Raw genomic sequence first — 21,421 nt, 5'->3', positions numbered from 1 at the left:
AGCATTGGTTTTATACAAGTCACGTAAGTTATATATGATTCTTCTGTTTAAATCTAAGTACTGTTTGGTGAAGTGTTGGTTTTATACAAGTCACGTAAGTTATATATGATTCTTCTGTTTAAATCTAAGTACTGTTTGGTAAAGCATTGGTTTTATACAAGTCACGTAAGTTATATATGATTCTTCTGTTTAAATCTAAGTACTGTTTGGTAAAGCATTGGTTTTATACAAGTCACGTAAGTTATATATGATTCTTCTGTTTAAATCTAAGTACTGTTTGGTAAAGTGTTGGTTTTATACAAGTCACGTAAGTTATATATGATTCTTCTGTTTAAATCTAAGTACTGTTTGGTAAAGCATTGGTTTTATACAAGTCACGTAAGTTATATATGATTCTTCTGTTTAAATCTAAGTACTGTTTGGTGAAGCATTGGTTTTATACAAGTCACGTAAGTTATATATGATTCTTCTGTTTAAATCTAAGTACTGTTTGGTAAAGCATTGGTTTTATACAAGTCACATAAGTTATATATGATTCTTCTGTTTAAATCTAAGTACTGTTTGGTAAAGCATTGGTTTTATACAAGTCACGTAAGTTATATATGATTCTTCTGTTTAAATCTAAGTACTGTTTGGTGAAGCATTGGTTTTATACAAGTCACGTAAGTTATATATGATTCTTCTGTTTAAATCTAAGTACTGTTTGGTAAAGCATTGGTTTTATACAAGTCACGTAAGTTATTATTATGATTCTTCTGTTTAAATCTAAGTACTGTTTGGTAAAGTTCGTTTTATACAAGGTTTTATACAAGTCACGTCACGTAAGTTATATATGATTCTTCTGTTTAAATCTACGTACTGTTTGGTGAAGCATTGGTTTTATACAAGTCACGTAAGTTATATATGATTCTTCTGTTTAAATCTAAGTACTGTTTGGTAAAGTGTTGGTTTTATACAAGTCACGTAAGTTATATATGATTCTTCTGTTTAAATCTAAGTACTGTTTGGTGAAGCATTGGTTTTATACAAGTCACGTAAGTTATATATGATTCTTCTGTTTAAATCTAAGTACTGTTTGGTGAAGCATTGGTTTTATACAAGTCACGTAAGTTATATATGATTCTTCTGTTTAAATCTAAGTACTGTTTGGTAAAGCGTTGGTTTTATACAAGTCACGTAAGTTATATATGATTCTTCTGTTTAAATCTAAGTACTGTTTGTAAGCATTGGTTTTATACAAGTCACGTAAGTTATATATGATTCTTCTGTTTAAATCTAAGTACTGTTTGGTAAAGCATTGGTTTTATACAAGTCACTAAGTTATATATGATTCTTCTGTTTAAATCTATGTACTGTTTGGTAAAGCATTGGTTTTATACAAGTCACGTAAGTTATATATGATTCTTCTGTTTAAATCTAAGTACTGTTTGGTGAAGCGTTGGTTTTATACAAGTCATGTAAGTTATATATGATTTTCAAGTCACGTACTGTTTGGTAAGCTTGGTTTTATACAAGTCATAAGTTATATATGATTCTGTGTTAAATCTACGTACTGTTTGGTAAAGCATTGGTTTTATACAAGTCACGTAAGTTATATATGATTCTTCTTTGTTTAAATCTAAGTACTGTTTGGTAAAGCGTTGGTTTTATACAAGTCACGTAAGTTATATATGATTCTTCTGTTTAAATCTAAGTACTGTTTGGTAAAGCATTGGTTTTATACAAGTCACGTAAGTTATATATGATTCTTCTGTTTAAATCTAAGTACTGTTTGGTAAAGTGTTGGTTTTATACAAGTCACGTAAGTTATATATGATTTCTTCTGTTTAAATCTAAGTACTGTTTGGTAAAGCGTTGGTTTTATACAAGTCACGTAAGTTATATATGATTCTTCTGTTTAAATCTAAGTACTGTTTGGTAAAGCGTTGGTTTTATACAAGTCACGTAAGTTATATATGATTCTTCTGTTTAAATCTAAGTACTGTTTGGTAAAGTGTTGGTTTTATACAAGTCACGTAAGTTATATATGATTCTTCTGTTTAAATCTAAGTACTGTTTGGTGAAAGTGTTGGTTTTATACAAGTCATGTAAGTTATATATGATTCTTCTGTTTAAATCTAAGTACTGTTTGGTAAAGCATTGGTTTTATACAAGTCACGTAAGTTATATATGATTCTTCTGTTTAAATCTAAGTACTGTTTGGTAAAGTGTTGGTTTTATACAAGTCACGTAAGTTATATATGATTCTTCTGTTTAAATCTAAGTACTGTTTGGTGAAGCATTGGTTTTATACAAGTCATGTAAGTTATATATGATTCTTCTGTTTAAATCTAAGTACTGTTTGGTTGAAGCATTGGTTTTATACAAGTCACGTAAGTTATGTATATGATTCTTCTGTTTAAATCTAAGTACTGTTTGGTAAAGTGTTGGTTTTATACAAGTCACGTAAGTTATATATGATTCTTCTGTTTAAATCTAAGTACTGTTTGGTGAAGTGTTGGTTTTATACAAGTCACGTAAGTTATATATGATTCTTCTGTTTAAATCTAAGTACTGTTTGGTGAAGCATTGGTTTTATACAAGTCACGTAAGTTATATATGATTCTTCTGTTTAAATCTAAGTACTGTTTGGTAAAGTGTTGGTTTTATACAAGTCACGTAAGTTATTATGGTTTTTCTGTTTAAATCTAAGTACTGTTTAAATCTAAGGTAAAGTGTGGTTTTATACAAGTCACGTAAGTTATATATGATTCTTCTGTTTAAAATCTAAGTTTGGTAAGCATGTCATTAAGTTATATATGTTCTTCTGTTTAAATCTATACTGTTTTGGTAAAGCATCATACAAGTTAAGTTATATATGATTCTTCTGTTTAAATCTAAGTACTGTTTGGTAAAGCATTGGTTTTAATACAAGTCACGTAAGTTATATATGATTCTTCTGTTTAAATCTAAGTACTGTTTGGTAAAGCATTGGTTTTATACAAGTCACGTAAGTTATATATGATTCTTCTGTTTAAATCTAAGTACTGTTTGGTGAAGCATTGGTTTTATACAAGTCACGTAAGTTATATATGATTCTTCTGTTTAAATCTAAGTACTGTTTGGTAAAGTGTTGGTTTTATACAAGTCACGTAAGTTATATATGATTCTTCTGTTTAAATCTAAGTACTGTTTGGTAAAGTGTTGGTTTTATACAAGTCACGTAAGTTATATATGATTCTCTTCTGTTTTAACATCTAAGTATATATGTACTTTGGTTTAAAGTATGTGGTTTTTGTTTTATACAAGTCACGTAAAGTTATATATGATTCTTCTGTTTAAATCTAAGTACTGTTTGGTAAAGTGTTGGTTTATTATACAAGTCACGTAAGTTATATATGATTTCTTCTGTTTAAATCTAAGTACTGTTTTGGTAAAGCATTGGTTTTATACAAGTCACGTAAGTTATATATGATTCTTCTGTTTAAATCTAAGTACTGTTTGGTAAATGTGGTGGTTTTATACAAGTCACGTAAGTTATATATGATTCTTCTGTTTAAATCTAAGTACTGTTTAGGTAAAGCATTGGTTTTATACAAGTCACGTAAGTTTAATATGATTCTTCTGTTTAAATCTAAGTACTGTTTGGTAAGAAAGCATTGTGTTTTATACAAGTCACGTAAGTTATATATGATTCTTCTGTTTAAATCTAAGTACTGTTTGGTAAAGTATTGGTTTTATACAAGTCACGTAAGTTATATATGATTCTTCTGTTTAAATCTAAGTACTGTTTGGTAAGTGTTGGTTTTATACAAGTCACGTAAGTTATATATGATTCTTCTGTTTAAATCTAAGTACTGTTTATAAAGTCTCGTAAGGTTAAGCATTTGGTTTTATACAAGTCACGTAAGTTATATATGATTCTTCTGTTTAAATCTAAGTACTGTTTGGTAAAGCATTGGTTTTATACAAGTCACGTAAGTTATATATTCTGATTCTGGTCTGTTTTAAATACTAAGTTACTGTTTGGTCTATGAAGTTTTGGTTTTTTATACAAGTCACGTAAGTTATATATGATTCTTCTGTTTAAATCTAAGTACTGTTTGGTGAAGCATTGGTTTTATACAAGTCACGTAAGTTATATATGATTCTTCTGTTTAAATCTAAGTACTGTTTGGTGAAGCATTGGTTTTATACAAGTCACGTAAGTTATATATGATTCTTCTGTTTAAATCTAAGTACTGTTTGGTAAAGCATTGGTTTTATACAAGTCACGTAAGTTATATATGATTCTTCTGTTTAAATCTAAGTACTGTTTGGTGAAGCATTGGTTTTATACAAGTCACGTAAGTTATATTATGATTCTTCTGTTTAAATCTAAGTACTGTTTGGTAAAGCATTTGGTTTTATACAAGTCACGTAAGTTATATATGATTCTTCTGTTTAAATCTAAGTACTGTTTGGTAAAGCATTGTTTTATACAAGTCACGTAAGTTATATATGATTCTTCTGTTTAAATCTAAGTACTGTTTGGTAAAGCGTTGGTTTTATTACAAGTCACGTAAGTTATATATGATTCTTCTGTTTAAATCTAAGTACTGTTTGGTGAAGCATGGTTTTATACAAGTCACGTAAGTTATATATGATTCTTCTGTTTAATCTAAGTACTGTTTGGTAAAGCAGTTGGTTTTATACAAGTCATGTAAGTTATATATGATTCTTCTGTTTAAATCTAAGTACTGTTTGGTAAAGCATTGGTTTTATACAAGTCACGTAAGTTATATATGATTCTTCTGTTTAAATCTAAGTACTGTTTGGTGAAAGCGTTGGTTTTATACAAGTCACGTAAGTTATATATGATTCTTCTGTTTAAATCTAAGTACTGTTTGGTAAAGTGTTGGTTTTATACAAGTCACGTAAGTTATATATGATTCTTCTGTTTAAATCTAAGTACTGTTTGGTAAAGCATTGGTTTTATACAAGTCACGTAAGTTATATATGATTCTTCTGTTTAAATCCAAGTACTGTTTGGTAAAGTGTTGGTTTTATACAAGTCACGTAAGTTATATATGATTCTTCTGTTTAAATCTAAGTACTGGTTTTGGTAAGCAATCCAAGTTGGTTTTTATACAAGTCACGTAAGTTATATATGATTCTTCTGTTTAAATCTAAGTACTGTTTGGTAATGTGTTGGTTTTATACAAGTCACTAAGTTATATATGATTCTTCTGTTTAAAATCTAAGTACTGTTTGGTGAAAGCATTGGTTTTATACAAGTCACGTAAGTTTATATATGATTCTTCTGTTTAAAATCTAAGTACTTTGGAAGCGTTTATACAAGTTCACGTAAGTTTTATATGATTCTTCTGTTTAAATTAAGTACTGTTTGGTGATGAAGTATTGGTTTTATACATCACGTAAGTTATATATGATTCTATCTGTTTAAATCTACGTACTGTTTGGTAAAGCCATTGTTTTTTAATACAAGTCACGTAAGTTATATATGATTCTTCTGTTTTAAATCTAAGTACTGTTTGGTAAAGTGTTGGTTTATACAAGTCTAAGTTATATATTGATTCTTCTGTTTAAATCTAAGTACTGTTTGGTAAAGTTGTTTTATACACTAAGTTATATATGATTTCTTCTGTTTAAATCTAAGTACTGTTTGGTAAAGTTGTTGGTTTTATACAAGTCACGTAAGTTATATATGATTCTTCTGTTTAAATCTAAGTACTGTTTGGTAAAAGTGTTGGTTTTATACAAGTCACGTAAGATTATATATGATTCTTCGTAAGTTATATCTGTTTGGTAAAGTGTTGGTTTTATTCAAGGTCACATCTAAGTTATTCTATGATTCTTGCTGTTTAAATCTAAGTACTGTTTTGGTAAAGTGTTGGTTTTATACAAGTCACGTAAGTTATATATGATTTTCTGTTTAATCTAAAGTACTGTTTGGTAAATTGTTGGTTTTTATACAAAATGTCAGTAAGTTATATATGATTCTTTCTGTTTAAATCTAAGTACTGTTTGGTTAAAAGTGTTGGTTTTATACAAGTCACGTAAGTTATATATGATTCTTCTGTTTAAATCTAAGTACTGTTTGGTGAAGTAGTTGGTTTTATACAAGTCATTGTAAGTTATATATATGATTCTTCTGTTTAAATCTAAGTACTGTTTGGTAAAGCATTGGTTTTATACAAGTCACGTAAGTTATATATATGATTCTTTCTGTTTAAATAAATCTAAGTACTGTTTGGTAAAGTGTTGGTTTTATACAAGTCACGTGTAAGTTATATATGATTCTTCTGTTTAAATCTAAGTTACTGTTTGGTAAAGCGTTGGTTTTATACAAGTCACGTAAGTTATATATGATTCTTCTGTTTAAATCTAAGTACTGTTTGGTTAAAGCTGTTGGTTTTATACAAGTCATGTAAGTTATATATGATTCTTTTCTGTTTTAAATCTAAGTACTGTTTGGTAAAGCATTGGTTTTATACAAGTCACGTAAGTTATATATGATTTCTTCTGTTTAAATCTAAGTACTGTTGGGTAAAGCATTGGTTTTATACAAGTCACGTAAGTTATATTATGATTCTTCTGTTTAAAGTCTAAGTACTGTTTGGTGAAGCATTGGTTTTATACAAGTTCATGTAAGTTATATATGATTCTTCTGTTTTAAATCTAAGTACTGTTTGGTTGAAGCATTGGTTTTATACAAGTCATGTAAGTTATATATGATTCTTCTGTTTAAATCTAAGTACTGTTTGGTTAAAGCTTGGTTTTATACATAGTTCACGTAAGTTATATATGATTCTGCTGTTTAAATCTAAGTTATGTTTGGTAAGTGTTGGTTTTTATACAAGTCACGTAAGTTATATAATGATTCTTCTGTTTATACAAGTCATGTAAGTTATATATGATTCTTCTGTTTAAAATCTACGTATGTTTGGTAAAGCATTGGTTTTATACAAGTCACGTAATATATGATTTTCTGTTTAAATCTACGTACTGTTTGGTAAAGTACAAGTCACGTAAGTTATATATGATTCTTCTGTTTAAATCTAAGTACTGTTTGGTAAAGTGTTGGTTTTTATACAAAGTCACGTAAGTTATATAAAATCTATGACTTCTTCTTGTTTAAATCTAAGTACTGTTTGGTGAAGTGTTGGTTTTATACAAGTCACGTAAGTTATATATGATTCTTCTGTTTATTACTGTTGTTGGTTTTTATACAAGTCACTTATATATGATTCTGTTTAAATCTAAGTACTGTTTGGTAAAGCATTGGTTTTATACAAGTCACGTAAGTTATATATGATTCTTCTGTTTAAATCTAAGTACTGTTTGGTAAAGCATTGGTTTTATACAAGTCACGTAAGTTATATATGATTCTTCTGTTTAAATCTAAGTACTGTTTGGTAAAGTGTTGGTTTTATACAAGTCACGTAAGTTATATATGATTCTTCTGTTTAAATCTAAGTACTGTTTGGTGAAGTGTTGGTTTTATACAAGTCACGTAAGTTATATATGATTCTTCTGTTTAAATCTAAGTACTGTTTGGTGAAGCATTGGTTTTATACAAGTCACGTAAGTTATATATGATTCTTCTGTTTAAATCTAAGTACTGTTTGGTGAAGCGTTGGTTTTATACAAGTCATGTAAGTTATATATGATTCTTCTGTTTAAATCTACGTACTGTTTGGTGAAGCATTGGTTTTATACAAGTCACGTAAGTTATATATGATTCTTCTGTTTAAATCTAAGTACTGTTTGGTGAAGCGTTGGTTTTATACAAGTCACGTAAGTTATATATGATTCTTCTGTTTAAATCTAAGTACTGTTTGGTGAAGCGTTGGTTTTATACAAGTCACGTAAGTTATATATGATTCTTCTGTTTAAATCTAAGTACTGTTTGGTGAAGCGTTGGTTTTATACAAGTCACGTAAGTTATATATGATTCTTCTGTTTAAATCTAAGTACTGTTTGGTGAAGCATTGGTTTTATACAAGTCACGTAAGTTATATATGATTCTTCTGTTTAAATCTAAGTACTGTTTGGTGAAGCATTGGTTTTATACAAGTCACGTAAGTTATATATGATTCTTCTGTTTAAATCTAAGTACTGTTTGGTAAAGTGTTGGTTTTATACAAGTCATGTAAGTTATATATGATTCTTCTGTTTAAATCTAAGTACTGTTTGGTGAAGCATTGGTTTTATACAAGTCACGTAAGTTATATATGATTCTTCTGTTTAAATCTAAGTACACATTGGTTTTATACAAGTCACGTAAGTTATATATGATTCTTCTGTTTAAATCTAAGTACTGTTTGGTAAAGCATTGGTTTTATACAAGTCACGTAAGTTATATATGATTCTTCTGTTTAAATCTAAGTACTGTTTGGTAAAGCATTGGTTTTATACAAGTCACGTAAGTTATATATGATTCTTCTGTTTAAATCTAAGTACTGTTTGGTAAAGCATTGGTTTTATACAAGTCACGTAAGTTATATATGATTCTTCTGTTTAAATCTAAGTACTGTTTGGTAAAGCATTGGTTTTATACAAGTCACGTAAGTTATATATGATTCTTCTGTTTAAATCTAAGTACTGTTTGGTAAAGTGTTGGTTTTATACAAGTCACGTAAGTTATATATGATTCTTCTGTTTAAATCTAAGTACTGTTTGGTGAAGTGTGGTTTTATACAAGTCACGTAAGTTTATATGATTCTTCTGTTTAAATCTAAGTACTGTTTGGTAAGCATTGGTTTTATACAAGTCATGTAAGTTATATATGATTCTGCTGTTTAAATCTAAGTACTGTTTGGTAAAGCGTTGATTATATGTTACTGTATTTGACCTTGAAATAGGGCTGGAGTATAGAGTGTTACTGATGTTTGTCCTGTCCTGTCATGTGATCCCCCATCAAGTTCTGTCCAGCTGTCTGGTGCCATCCCAATTTTAAATGGATGAGCGGACAGTACACACATTTCTAGTTTTTAATGATAAATTAAACAAGGCAAATATCATATAGTTAACAAAGCAGGTTGAGAATTTGTTATTAAGTAAACAAACACTGTTTAACAGGTTCAGCATTGTGCCACTGCCTGAGGCTAAAAAGTTTTTGGTGGACCTGGATGTGAGCGTTTGTTTTAACCCTAACGCGGGGTCATGCGACTTCACTGAGACAATATTCCAACAGACCAAACTACAGCAGGTTCTATGTGATCTGAACTCCCCACTACCATCAGGTTTGTTATAGAGGACCAGTTATAGAACAAAGAGGGAATAAAGTGTTACTTCTGTATTATGATGTTGTCTATTTTGTCCTGATTTCATATGGGAGTGGAGGTGTACTCATGGTTATCTGTATTTATATAAAAAATGTTTAAAAATCATCCTTTTCATTTATTCTATAGTTTTGAAAGTGCAATACACAATAAAAGCTGATGCTAAAGTGTTTGTAAAAGTAGTTTATCTGATGTTTGTGAAAGTAGTTTATCTGATGTTTGTAATAGTAGCTGATCTAAAGTGTTTGTAAAAGTAGTTTATCTGATGTTGGCATGAATTGCCAAGACATCTGGAGATAACCCAGTCATAACCCAATTGTATTTATAAGAAATACAATCAACATGAATTTTGTCAAAAAGCTTGATATGCCAATATGATGCAAGTCTTATTTTGATCAGTCAACAAGCTAAAGGATCTTATGAAGAGGTCATGATGGCTTAAATAAAAAATACATCTCGATTACGACTATTAACCCAAAACCAGCAGCTGTTATAGTGACACTGTATTGTAGATTTCTCCCTGAAGAACTGGATGACAGAAAAAGGCCTTGAGCTAGGAAAGAGTCTCACCACGGCTCTAGCCAATAAGCTATTGGAGGAGCTTGGTGTCATGCCCTTCCTTTACACCACCCCATGTGATCGACAGGTCGGCCGATATATAGGTGATGGGAATGGATGGAACTCGGGTAAGTACAGCTAAATGTCAAAATGACAGATATAAAGACGAATCAGTGGATATTTGCTTAATTTTTTTTATATCTGCATGTTTTAGGTTATTTCAATATATTACTTTAAATGTTTTTGTAGACTGTCCAGTTAACTTGACGTTACCACGGATACGAGGCCCGGTAACCTGTTACCTCCCTGACTACTGTACTGGTGTTGACTGCTGCTTGGAGGTTGGGCCCATCGGTAGATCCTTCAACGCTTATGTCCTCTTGGACGCATGCGACTATGTCCTTCGCATTGGCATCGACAACTTCAACTTTAATATGTCTCTGTTCAATTATGAATTTGGTATGTGTATTTGAGATTTACTTGTTGATATGCATGATACATCCTTCAACTCATTCATATTTTACCTCAAAAAATTAAATGAACAATTTTGAGAAATCAAGTTTTATGGATATCAATGAATAACTCCTTCGAAATCTTTAGCTCTGTCTACAATTTTTATTTTTTAGTATTCATTAAGAAAAATTAATTGTCTAACCACACAAGTCGGTTTGGTAGCTATATTTACACTATTTATATAAAACTATGTATCTATTGAATTAGTACAACTTTTAGAATACCTGGTACTCTTTTGTATCAAATGTTTTTATCATTGTTAATTTTCTCAATAATCTTCATTTAGTTGACAATTACATAAATGTGGTTTGTCCTATTTTGCAGGCAAGGTGGAACGAGTATATCTTAAAGGAGTTATCCGAATTGAGTAAGTGTTGGTCTTGTATATTTTTGTTTAATATTGTATTAATTAGAACTCTGTCTATAGTGAGCACCATGTGTGGTTTTTCATCTACGATGGCTTTTCAGGGATTTTCTTGAAATCCAGTAGAAGTTGTGTAGATGTACAGTAAGTGTTTGTATAAGTGTTGAAATTTACCAAAATTTCAATACATAAATTTGAATGTTAGCCATGGCAGTAAACTGTTATTAAATCAAAGAACTGGAAAATATTGTTAGACAATAAATGAAGCAAAAGATTATATCCATTCAATTGATTTATGTCGTTTTTAATGTGTGACTTTGTTTACAGTTTTACTCTGGTCGACCTGGAAGGAGAGAAGAAATTTCTACTTAACATGAACCTCAGCGTTTGTTTTGAACAAGATAATGATGACTGCCTCATCTCGCTGCAGATATTTGAGGACTTCAAACTGACCAAGTTGTTCTGTGACTGGAATGCAGGCTTCAAAATACAAGGTGGGAAATCAGTATTAAGTGATTTATAATTTGTACCTAGCAGATTAATAATGGTATGTCCTGCTATATACCGGTAGTGCACCATCGTCTATCCTTTCCAGTTCCCAATTCTGTCCTATTTTTTCTCATGCGGCTTTGCTGTATGGAGATACAAACATTTCTATTTTTGAGACGCATCCATCTCTTATTCCAGTCATTACATCCAGACTCTTTTGTATGTTTCTTCTAATAAAATAGGTGTTGATAATATGTAGTAGATTAAGTATTGAAACTTCGGTGTTCTGAGGCTGTTATGTCATGCAGACATGTCTACTTTTCTGCACTAAATGATTTCTACTAACTGGCTAGTGTAAAATATGAAGATCTCATTTGAGGATGGCTTATCTATTAACGGTTACTGTTTCTACATCATATGGAGGCTATTATGTCTTATTATATATCTCGAAGATATCTCTAGTTTTAAGACATTCAATCTCTTTGAATTTTTTTTGGAAGAGAAGACATTTTTTACTGTTAATGATCATTTGGATATGTGATACTTATCAAATTATTGAGTTATGCTTATTACATTGACCTATGATTTATTTTGTTTCCATGCAGATTTTTCCCTGGACAGCTATATCAATAACCTGAACTTACCGTCAGGGACAACTTTAACTGGTATTCTTCTTGACCAAATGCTTGAGGCGACTGGACTTGCTGGATATTTCCTGGAGGTTCCCTGCAGCCACAGTAATCCTCCATTTGCTGCTGTGGCTTCCTCCAACGGCTGGAATGATCGTAATTAAATTTTAAGAACCAATTACACATTTTCAATAGATTTCTCATATACTGAATATTCAAGATTTTATAATCTTTTTGCCAAGATAAATGGAGATTCTTCTTTGAAAATATATTAAATAAAATTTATGAGTGTTTGAATTGCTTATACCAGATTTAGGAAAGTGTCAGAAATACTAATCACAGATTTGAAAGAAAACAAAACAGTACTCCAAAATTGTGAGATGTATGAATGACTGGTTCTAAATTTGAAGATGTTGTTATGATTGTTTCAGAGTGTGGTTTGGTCCCCAGTTTACCGACCCTACCCTCACGTGTTCGATGCCACCTGACCTCCAACTGTATGGGGGTGAGTTGTTGTGTCGAGGTAGAGGAGATCAGTAAGTCAGTCCATCTCTTCATTGAACTGGACGCCTGTGACTACATCCTCAGGATCGGGATAGAGAAACTTAATCGAGAGATTCTGTTGTTCGATTACACCTTTGGGACAGTGGAGCACTTCGCCTTGATGGGAATCTTCAGGATCACGTAAGTGTTTGGTTTGGATAGACAATGTAAGCCATATCTATAATAATTTATTTAACAACTTTCAAAAAATGCATTTGTAAATACTACGATACTGTTGCCTTTTAGTTTTATGCTCGGGAGAATTTTTTTTAAGCTCCATCAATAGAATGGAGAACCATTAATTCCAGATTCCATCATGAGCTTGCCTGCACTCTTTTTCTTGTAACAAGTGCAACCACCAGAAGTTTTGTTGAAAGAAAAAATACAAAGATAAAATATGAAAGTATGAATGTGTCCTCTAATAATATAGTTGTTCACGTGTTTAAGGACTATATATTTGGCTCTTTAATTGTAGGTACGAGGTTTTCGACTTGAAGGAGGAGAAGGAATTCCTGTTATCTCTATCAATTGCTGTCTGTTTTGAGAGTAATGGTGACTGTACAGAGTCCGTGTCAATGTTCGATCAGCAACGTGTTCCGAAACCCCTCTGTAACTTTGATGCCACCTTTGCCCTTGCAAGTAAGTTTTTGTTGAAGGAAATAATTGTTATAAATTATGCAATAAAACTTGTGACTTGTACAACATCCTGAATCATCCAACTTAATCCTACAGAATGGTGAAATTATTAACCGTCATTCCCTGGTGAAAAATCAGAAGAAAAGAACAATAAAATAAAGTATCATTTGTCACAACTTTGTTATCTCAACACTACTCCTGGAATTCTTAATCCACATCTTCAATGTCTATCTTGAACAGTTTTCTAGGAACCTTTGTGTCTGAACCTGTTGTTGATTTTACACTCTGTTTGCATGTTTTGGAATCGTCACTGATAAAACCTGTACATCTTAGACTTCAGCTTAGAAGATTTTGTACGGGAGCAGGGTCAAGCTATTGGTGAAGAGATTTCCAGTCAGGTCGCAGACCAAGTCTTTGAGGCATTAGGCATTGCTGCGTATATGTCTGAAACACCATGTAGAAGACATGAAGCTCCCTATTACAACCTGACTGACGACCATTGGAACATTGGTAAGGCATTCTGTGAGAATATAACATCCTGTCAGGGACTTCTTTGATATTATCTAGTCTGCAGTGTCAAATGGAATATACTGTTAAGCATAAGGATACTAGTCCATTCAAAATTTTCTAAAGAGCTTATTAATTACCAAGGTATTCAAATGGATTCCTTGTTCATTATCAAAATGAACTGCTGTAGTTAAGTGGAAATTGGCAGCACCTTGGTTTTACTTGAGTTATTGTAAATCAACTTATTTTCTCAATTTCCTTTTAAATTAATCAAAATTAATCACATGTGACAAAAAGTTATTTTATAGTAATCATGAAATTGATTTAAAAATGTACTTGAATGAATGCAAGTCAATTTTGGAAGACACTTGGATCAAAATGGATTTGAAGCTAAATGAGTGAGAGTTTCAAATGTATTTCCACTACATTTGCTATTACAGTATCTGTTCTTATTTATTGAATCAGATTGAAAAAAACGCCTATTTCTATTTATATACCAGATTGTCCCCGACCACTGAGTATGCCGTCCCTCACAGCTCCCGTGTCCTGTCACGTCCCCGATTATTGTACTGGTGTGGACTGTTGTATAGACGTGCCTTTCATGCCGAAAACTTTCCGCGTCTTCGTTCTTCTAGACGCCTGTAACAATAGATTAGATATCGGGATTGAAAAGTTCCAGCTGGCCATCTACCTTATTAATTATAACTGGGGTAAGTGTCGCTATTATACGGGAAGTAGTTCAGGTAAGGAGATCCGTTCTGTAAATATTCAGATTGTTTATCAGAAAGGAATTCCACTATTAGTCAATGTTTGTCACTGATGGAGAAGAATCCAGCTACATAGCTAGGTATATTTCTATGTTCATGCTTGTAACACATTTGTTGGGAAGGATTTAGTTGATGATTTGGTTCTGTTTTATTTGATGACTTCCAATGCATGAAAGTGTTATTTTTAAAACCATAAAGGAATTTAGTGGTGTTTTTTTTGTAGAACTAGAGTAGAAAATTTATGATACCAATTAACAGGGTATTGAAGATTTCTAACGGTTCGTGGTAATTGCGTCCTTCTTGAGGGCACCCTTCCATTGTAGGCTGATGACAGTCTGATGGCCTAAACTAACAACCAGGCCCCGCTTGCACAAAACTTCTCAAACTGAGATTTATCTCAACTTGAGATTTGAGCTCAAGATAGATCTCAAAATTGAGATTTTTCTCAAATTGGCTTTCACAAAGTACTTACTCAGAAAATCTCATCTCAACTTTGAGTTTTTTTCTCAAATATTTGAGACAGATGTAACACTGTCTCAACGCTGTCTCAATACATTCCAAGATGGCGATTGCATATGCTATTAGGAGGCGACGATTACGTCGGAATGCTGTTCAAAGAACATTTAGGTGCAGGTTTATGTCAGAATCTATGTGTGAGCGTGAGTTCCGGGAAAGGTATAGATTTTTGCTTATAAACATTCAGTTTATACTCAATCTAATTCGTCCGAGCTTGATCACTATGACAAGACGCAGCAAGGCTGTCTCCCCATTATTGCAACTTTTGGTTGCTCTCCGGTATTTCGCGACTGGATCCTTCTTTCGACTGATTGGAGATTCTGTTGGTCTGTCAGAGGCGACAGTGTCTCGGTGTGTACATAGAGTGGCCACAGCATTGTGCGGAATCGGGAGGCGATACATAAGTTTTCCAACAGATTGACAACTTCTGAAAACCAAACAGGAGTTTTACAACTTGAGCAGTAAGTCTTCACAACTTTCGTTAGGCTACGTTCGGCCTTGACCGAAATATAGGTGCACTTGTTTGACATCGATAATCGATTCACCGAGTGAATTTTGTAACGCTAAAATTGAGACAGACATAAGAATGAAATGCGTCTTCAAATTAAGCTATTATAGATACCAAATATGTTTTAATTTAGCCAGTGTTGCTATCTATACACTTACATTCGCAGTTCATGCGAACGTCTCCTAGGAATATTTCTAGTACATTAAAATGTCATCGGAACACACCAAACAAGCACGCCTACAATCAAGGGGTGCAACTCAGCTGTATGGTCCACCTAAAAGCACCCACTATACTGCTATAAAGCATCCAGAAGAATTCATTAAAGTTAATATCTTACCAAGAAGAAACTCGAAACCGCTTCAGCACTTTATATATATAAGGATCTTGCATTGCTTATTGATAGAGAATTGGTAATCTAGATATGTGGCCCTGCATGTGGACATGTTTAACTGAATGTACAATTTTTTGCATTTTTTTAAATTGTAGGTAAAATACAATTTTACACATAGATTTATAATGATCCTTTACAATATTAATATCAAAATAAATAAACCTACTATTGCGATTGTCCCTTTGAAAATCTATCACAGCTACAATTATATGCATTTAAATTATAATAATTGGCTCCTCAAGTATATATTTACATATATATTTTTCTCGACAATATTTGTATACATGTATTTAGCCTACATGTATGTTTAAATAAGAACTTGATATACTATAATTATCATTTATGGTACATGCACTAAATGATTAAATGATATGAGAAATGAAAATAAAGAATTCAATTACAGGATTCCCAAATGTTGTTGGATGTGTTGATTGCACACATATAAGGATCCAAGGTCCCACTGCAAATGAAAAGGATTTTTTTTTTTTTTTTTTTTTTTTTTTTTGGCATATTTGAGTATTTCACTCCTATCCAGAGCCGAATCCTGCTTTTAGTGTTAGCCTGATTTTAAGGAAACTGCTCGAACGTAGTCGAAGACACCCCATGCACAGTATTATCGATCTGTCACAGGATCTCATATTGATATAGGCATACAAATGATACATATGCATTTATTGGCTATAAGTTATATTATTCCATTACTTAAGAGATGTAGAATACTTATTGTTCACTTAATTGGGTCACATACTAAATATATTAAACTAAATACATGCCGATTTTGAACTAATCTTGCGCGTTAGTTTTGACAAAATCAACACGAAAAAAAACACGACAACTGCAAAACTGATTGCGGAAATTGTAAAACAATGCATTTTAAAATGCTGCTAAGTTGCATTGGATAACAGATGTGAACATAATATTTTACATGTAAGCCAGACAGCAGTTGTACATATGTTTTTACAGCTAATGAATGCTTCGAGAAGATGTTGAACTTTCAATACATTTTACGTACATCGTATGCTCGCAAACTTCTCTGTACACTTTTAATAAATGATGGACATGACAAACCAATGCATTTTCATTTGTGTGAAATACAAGTTGCCAACTTACGCATTTACACCAGCAGCAACTGCCTCCCAAGCAGTCTGCTTGGTTTCAGATGTGACAGAAGTTCCGTGGAACTTTCCGAACAACACAGCCTCACGCTTAACCACCTCCTCTACCAATACCACCTTCTCCCGCTCCGTCCAGTTGGTTCCTCTTTTTGTTGCCATCATCCTCGCTCCGCTATCAGCATCAACACGGTAGATGCAGACGACACATGTGACGTCATTTGACAGGTGACAGGTGCCGATTTGACAGATTACGGGAAATATTGCTCCGGGAATAATCGTGCGAGACAAGCGTTTTTCTACCTCCGCCATTAAAGATCTACTTTCACTTTCGGGAAAACAATCTCAGTTGAGACCAACCTCAGATTGAGTTGAGATCTTTCGTGAAAGTCGTATTTGAGAAAATCTCAAGTGAGCAAAATCTCAAGGATTTGAGATTGAGATAAATCTCAGTTTGAGAATTTTTGTGCAAGCGGGGCCAGATGCTTCTTTTAAAGTTAAAAGTGTTTTGCCAACCCTTAATAATAAGTCATGTTTAGGGATCAGATTAAATTTATCTTTTCTTTTGCAGGAGAATGGAAGACATTTTACTTAAAAGGTGTTGTGAAAGTTGAGTAAGTATTCAAATATAATGTTTGTTGTTATAATAAAAATATAACCTGACAGCGTTTATCATATGGTTGCCCTGTTCTGTTTCTACACTATGATGGTATAGACCATTAAGTATACTTGAATTTTACACTCTCTGATCTCTGTGGAAGAAATATGCTTCTACTCTGAAATTTGTCGTTATAGTAATACTGGAAACTTGGCTCTAATTTCTTATCAACTTGTCTGACCTTAGAACAAGAACAGTCTATATGTGTGTTTATGGTTGAATGCCTGAAGTTTTGTAGATTACTGAATTTTGACATTGGCTGAAGATTACATTGATTTTACAGTTATATGGTCCGTCTCCTGTCTGAGGCCAAGATGTATGTTCTGAATCTTCAAGCCAGCATCTGTCTGTCTGACGGAGTGTGCGACTTCCAGCAGGTCATTCTGTCTGATACGTACGTCCCTATCCTCGGTTGTGATTGGACTGTAGGAGTTCCAGGTATGTTGAATATAAGGAGGGGATAACTCTACCTCAAAAAATACTACTAGGCGCTGCTAATGCTACAGCTGCTTGTATTCTCCTCTTTACTCATATATATGTTAAATTTGTGTATTTTATTGTCTTGTTAATTAGGCTGATTTGGGTTATACTTCCATTTGAATTTTAGTGTTTTCTGTTGTTTTAAATTTCATACTGTTATATCCGTTATTCAAAACCTCATACTTTATTTCTGTTATTTCCTTTGCTGTACTTAAACTCTCATTCAATATCTTAACTCATAATGAAAATGAATTAAAATAATCGAAGTGTCACAGCAAAGTTAAAAGTTTTTTATAAACCATCCTATACACTTGTACTTGCAGACTTTTCCCTGTCCCAGTGGCTGGCGGACCAGTCACAGAATGCTGGTGACGTGTTGGGCGATATCTTTATATCAAAGTTGATGGAAACTCTAGGGTGGACTCCCTATCTCAATAGCCCTCAGTGTAGTACATCAGACTACCTACCGGCTAACTCGGAAAACTGGAAGGTTACAGGTAGGTCTCATCACCTGTCAAATTAAGAAATGTCACATTGCCTATTTAATTCAGACATATCAAATCACTCGGTAAATTCTTACAGTAACGCTACCTTTGTTGATGCTGTTTTCAGACTGCCCCTTGGATCTGGGTAATATTTCCCTGCCGGCCTTACCAGCAGATCTGTCATGTCGACTCCCCAGCCACTGTACTGGGGTAGACTGTTGTCTGGCTGTGAACTTCATCTCCCGTAATCTGAATGCCTATGTGGATGTCGACGCTTGTCACTTCACACTCAACTTCGGTGTGGAGAAACTACACTATCAGATCCTACTGTTTTCATATGAGTGGGGTAAGTTACTTGTAGAAAATAACTAAATTTGTAAAGTTTGTTTCTAATATATCGGAATGAAATCTTTAAACTGCAATTTTATGTTTTGTCTTATACATAATAGCTATTGCACCTATGTAAAGAATATTTGGTGTTAGGGTATGCTACAGTTAAAACCATATAATTTTCATTTCAATTCAAACACAAAAAACATTGGCAATGCCGATAATTTTGAAGAATAGCCAAAATAAAATTATTGATACTATTCCTATTGATAATCTTGTGCTATTTTGGATATTGGACGAGACAAACCAATCCACAAATTACCATCTCTTCTCCAGTATTGCCAACCACTGATGAGGTCAAATCGGGTGATCACCCTTGAAAAAACGGGTGAAAGGGTCAAAACAAGGGTCATGTGCGAAACAACATTTTAGTGTAATTTTTAACACTTTTTAAAAGCCTTAAATATGCATAAATTTATTATTTTCATATTGTTATTTCGATAATACTTATGATGTTTTTTTGTAATAATATAATTAATAGCTGATAATTAATAAAATTATTTTACTAAAAAATCTTTAAAATAATATTTAATAAAATCAGGATTTTTTGTTCTACACGTGTCTGGTTTCATTGTTATCTTTGACTAAACAAAATGGCGGCCATTAAGATTGGCTTGCCTGCCTACTGCAACTTTGTCTGAGATGATCAGATCACAAGTGTTTGTGCTTCTGAAGAATTTTGAAGATATCATTTCTGATTTTGAACAGTATTGATTGGCCATGTCCAATTTTGCTAGCTGGCTCTGGCTGAAAACGATAATGGACATCGTGATGCATGACTGAATATAGTAATTGCTACAATTTCACACCTTTATTAAGGTTTGTGTAAACACAAACATAGCTACCTGCATTATACAAGGGCCTGATATGAGTCTTAAGCCCTGAGATGTAATTAAAATTGCGCTAATGGCTTGATCTGTAGTAATTTTTGTGAGCTTTTTGACACTTTGGTCCTAGTGCTGAAAATTGGGTTATTTGATGACCCGCCGGTTCAGTCTGGTTATGCATTCTAAAATGTCTAAAAAACGGGTCAACTGGGGAAATCGGGTGAGTTGGCAATACTGTCTTCTCCCACATCCTTTAAAAAACCATCACCATACAATTAACATTTACTTTTAATAATGAATAAAAATTTTGCAGGCAAACGTGAACACCTGTACTTGAAAGGAGGCTTTAGACTGGAGTAAGTATATTCATTTGTTGTTTACCTTCCTAAATAATAATATTAAATAAACATTCTGGTCAAGGTGTTTCAAATTCTACCTTAAACTCAGGTTCATTGTGTTCAAATGATTAATATGTATTAAATTCATGTTTTTGGCTGAAGCTTATGTGGAGTGAAAGGTGTTTACTGTAAGTTAGTGATTATGCCTTTCCTCCGTTACTTGTCTGTTAGTTATTGATTTGCAGCACAATGCAACTAGATGTATTTTGAGAATGTTTTTGACTGAGTTCTGATTTGTTCTGATTTAAGCTACACGATTGGCAACAATGAGGTCGACAACACGTTTGTATTCAGCCTGAATATCAGTCTGTGTTTGGAGGGCCTGTCCACCTCGGACTGTATGGAGCACATCAAGGTGTTTGACAATGCAGCGTTACCAAAACCAGGCTGTAACTGGGATATGGGTTTTCGCATTCCAGGTCAGACACCAAATGTTGATATAACTATAGTTACATTAGGGCTTACTCAATCAGAAAATCATCATTTGGTTTTGTTTTCAATGATGAGATTGTTGCTGTTTAATTTCAGTATGTGAACTATTAACAAAGCACATTTCCGCAGTAATTTTTATTTTTGCACATTGAATGATGTGCTCAAATATAATTGCACAAAATGAACTTTCTATTTGTTGTCTATATAATAGATTAATAAATTGCTCTATATTATTTTTATATATCTTTCAGACTTTTCTGTAAATAATTGGATCACAGACAATGGCTTGACCATTGGTCAGTCCCTGTCTCGTTATTATGCGGCCAGGTTAATGGAACATCTTGGAGTGGCTAAGTACATGTTGGCCACACCATGTCAACGGACCAGTAGTATATACAGCCCATCTCAGAACCAGTGGAAAAAAGGTAGGTTTAAAACTATTATCACTTACCTGTTTCTGTACTAGTCATATCATCGGAACACCTACTACATTATGCTCTTGTATCTGTGATGGTGAAGCCTTGTACAATTGTGTAATCTATGGATTATCCAACAGAGAGGAATAAAATTGATTTCGTAATTTTAGCTTGACTTCCATTTGACCTATTGACCTTATCTGATGTCTATTTCCAGTCTATGATGAGGAACTGTAATTGTGATGTATGATATTGTTACAGAGTGCCCTCTGGACATCAGTCTCCCTGACATCACTGCCTCACCTATGACATGTTACATTCCGGACTATTGTACGGGTATCGACTGCTGTTTAGATGTCGACTTCCTCGGAATGTCATTCCGCAGTTACCTCCTCTTGGATGGCTGTAACCATAACCTACAAATTGGTATTGAACAGCTCGCTCTGAACGAGTCTTTAGAGGGCTACATATTTGGTAAGTTTAATCAAAGCTGATGAAATCTTTGATCATATTGACTTCAATGTTTGTAGACAGTC

At 32.8% G+C, this 21,421-nt stretch overlaps 1 protein-coding gene across 37 annotated transcripts in view; it reads left to right on the top strand.

Annotated features, from left to right (window-relative positions):
* LOC138322797 (uncharacterized) overlaps window positions 1-21,421 on the top strand; it is a 180,124-nt gene that overhangs the window by 44,145 nt on the left and 114,558 nt on the right. For all 37 annotated transcript variants that reach the window (XM_069267086.1, XM_069267047.1, XM_069266915.1 and 34 more), the window contains 18 exons: window positions 9,064-9,227; window positions 9,779-9,952; window positions 10,074-10,283; window positions 10,662-10,704; window positions 11,029-11,195; window positions 11,796-11,975; window positions 12,251-12,503; window positions 12,838-13,001; window positions 13,332-13,508; window positions 14,006-14,215; window positions 17,371-17,413; window positions 17,741-17,895; window positions 18,261-18,434; window positions 18,550-18,768; window positions 19,953-19,995; window positions 20,287-20,456; window positions 20,721-20,894; window positions 21,147-21,359. In XM_069267086.1, coding sequence (XP_069123187.1) covers window positions 9,064-9,227; window positions 9,779-9,952; window positions 10,074-10,283; window positions 10,662-10,704; window positions 11,029-11,195; window positions 11,796-11,975; window positions 12,251-12,503; window positions 12,838-13,001; window positions 13,332-13,508; window positions 14,006-14,215; window positions 17,371-17,413; window positions 17,741-17,895; window positions 18,261-18,434; window positions 18,550-18,768; window positions 19,953-19,995; window positions 20,287-20,456; window positions 20,721-20,894; window positions 21,147-21,359 — 2,933 coding nt within the window. The remainder of the gene's footprint in view (window positions 1-9,063; window positions 9,228-9,778; window positions 9,953-10,073; window positions 10,284-10,661; window positions 10,705-11,028; window positions 11,196-11,795; window positions 11,976-12,250; window positions 12,504-12,837; window positions 13,002-13,331; window positions 13,509-14,005; window positions 14,216-17,370; window positions 17,414-17,740; window positions 17,896-18,260; window positions 18,435-18,549; window positions 18,769-19,952; window positions 19,996-20,286; window positions 20,457-20,720; window positions 20,895-21,146; window positions 21,360-21,421) is intronic.

This window comes from Argopecten irradians, chromosome 1 (genome assembly GCF_041381155.1).
Source record: "Argopecten irradians isolate NY chromosome 1, Ai_NY, whole genome shotgun sequence".
NCBI lineage: Eukaryota > Metazoa > Mollusca > Bivalvia > Pectinida > Pectinidae > Argopecten > Argopecten irradians.
This window is presented reverse-complemented; position numbering and strand designations above follow the sequence as displayed.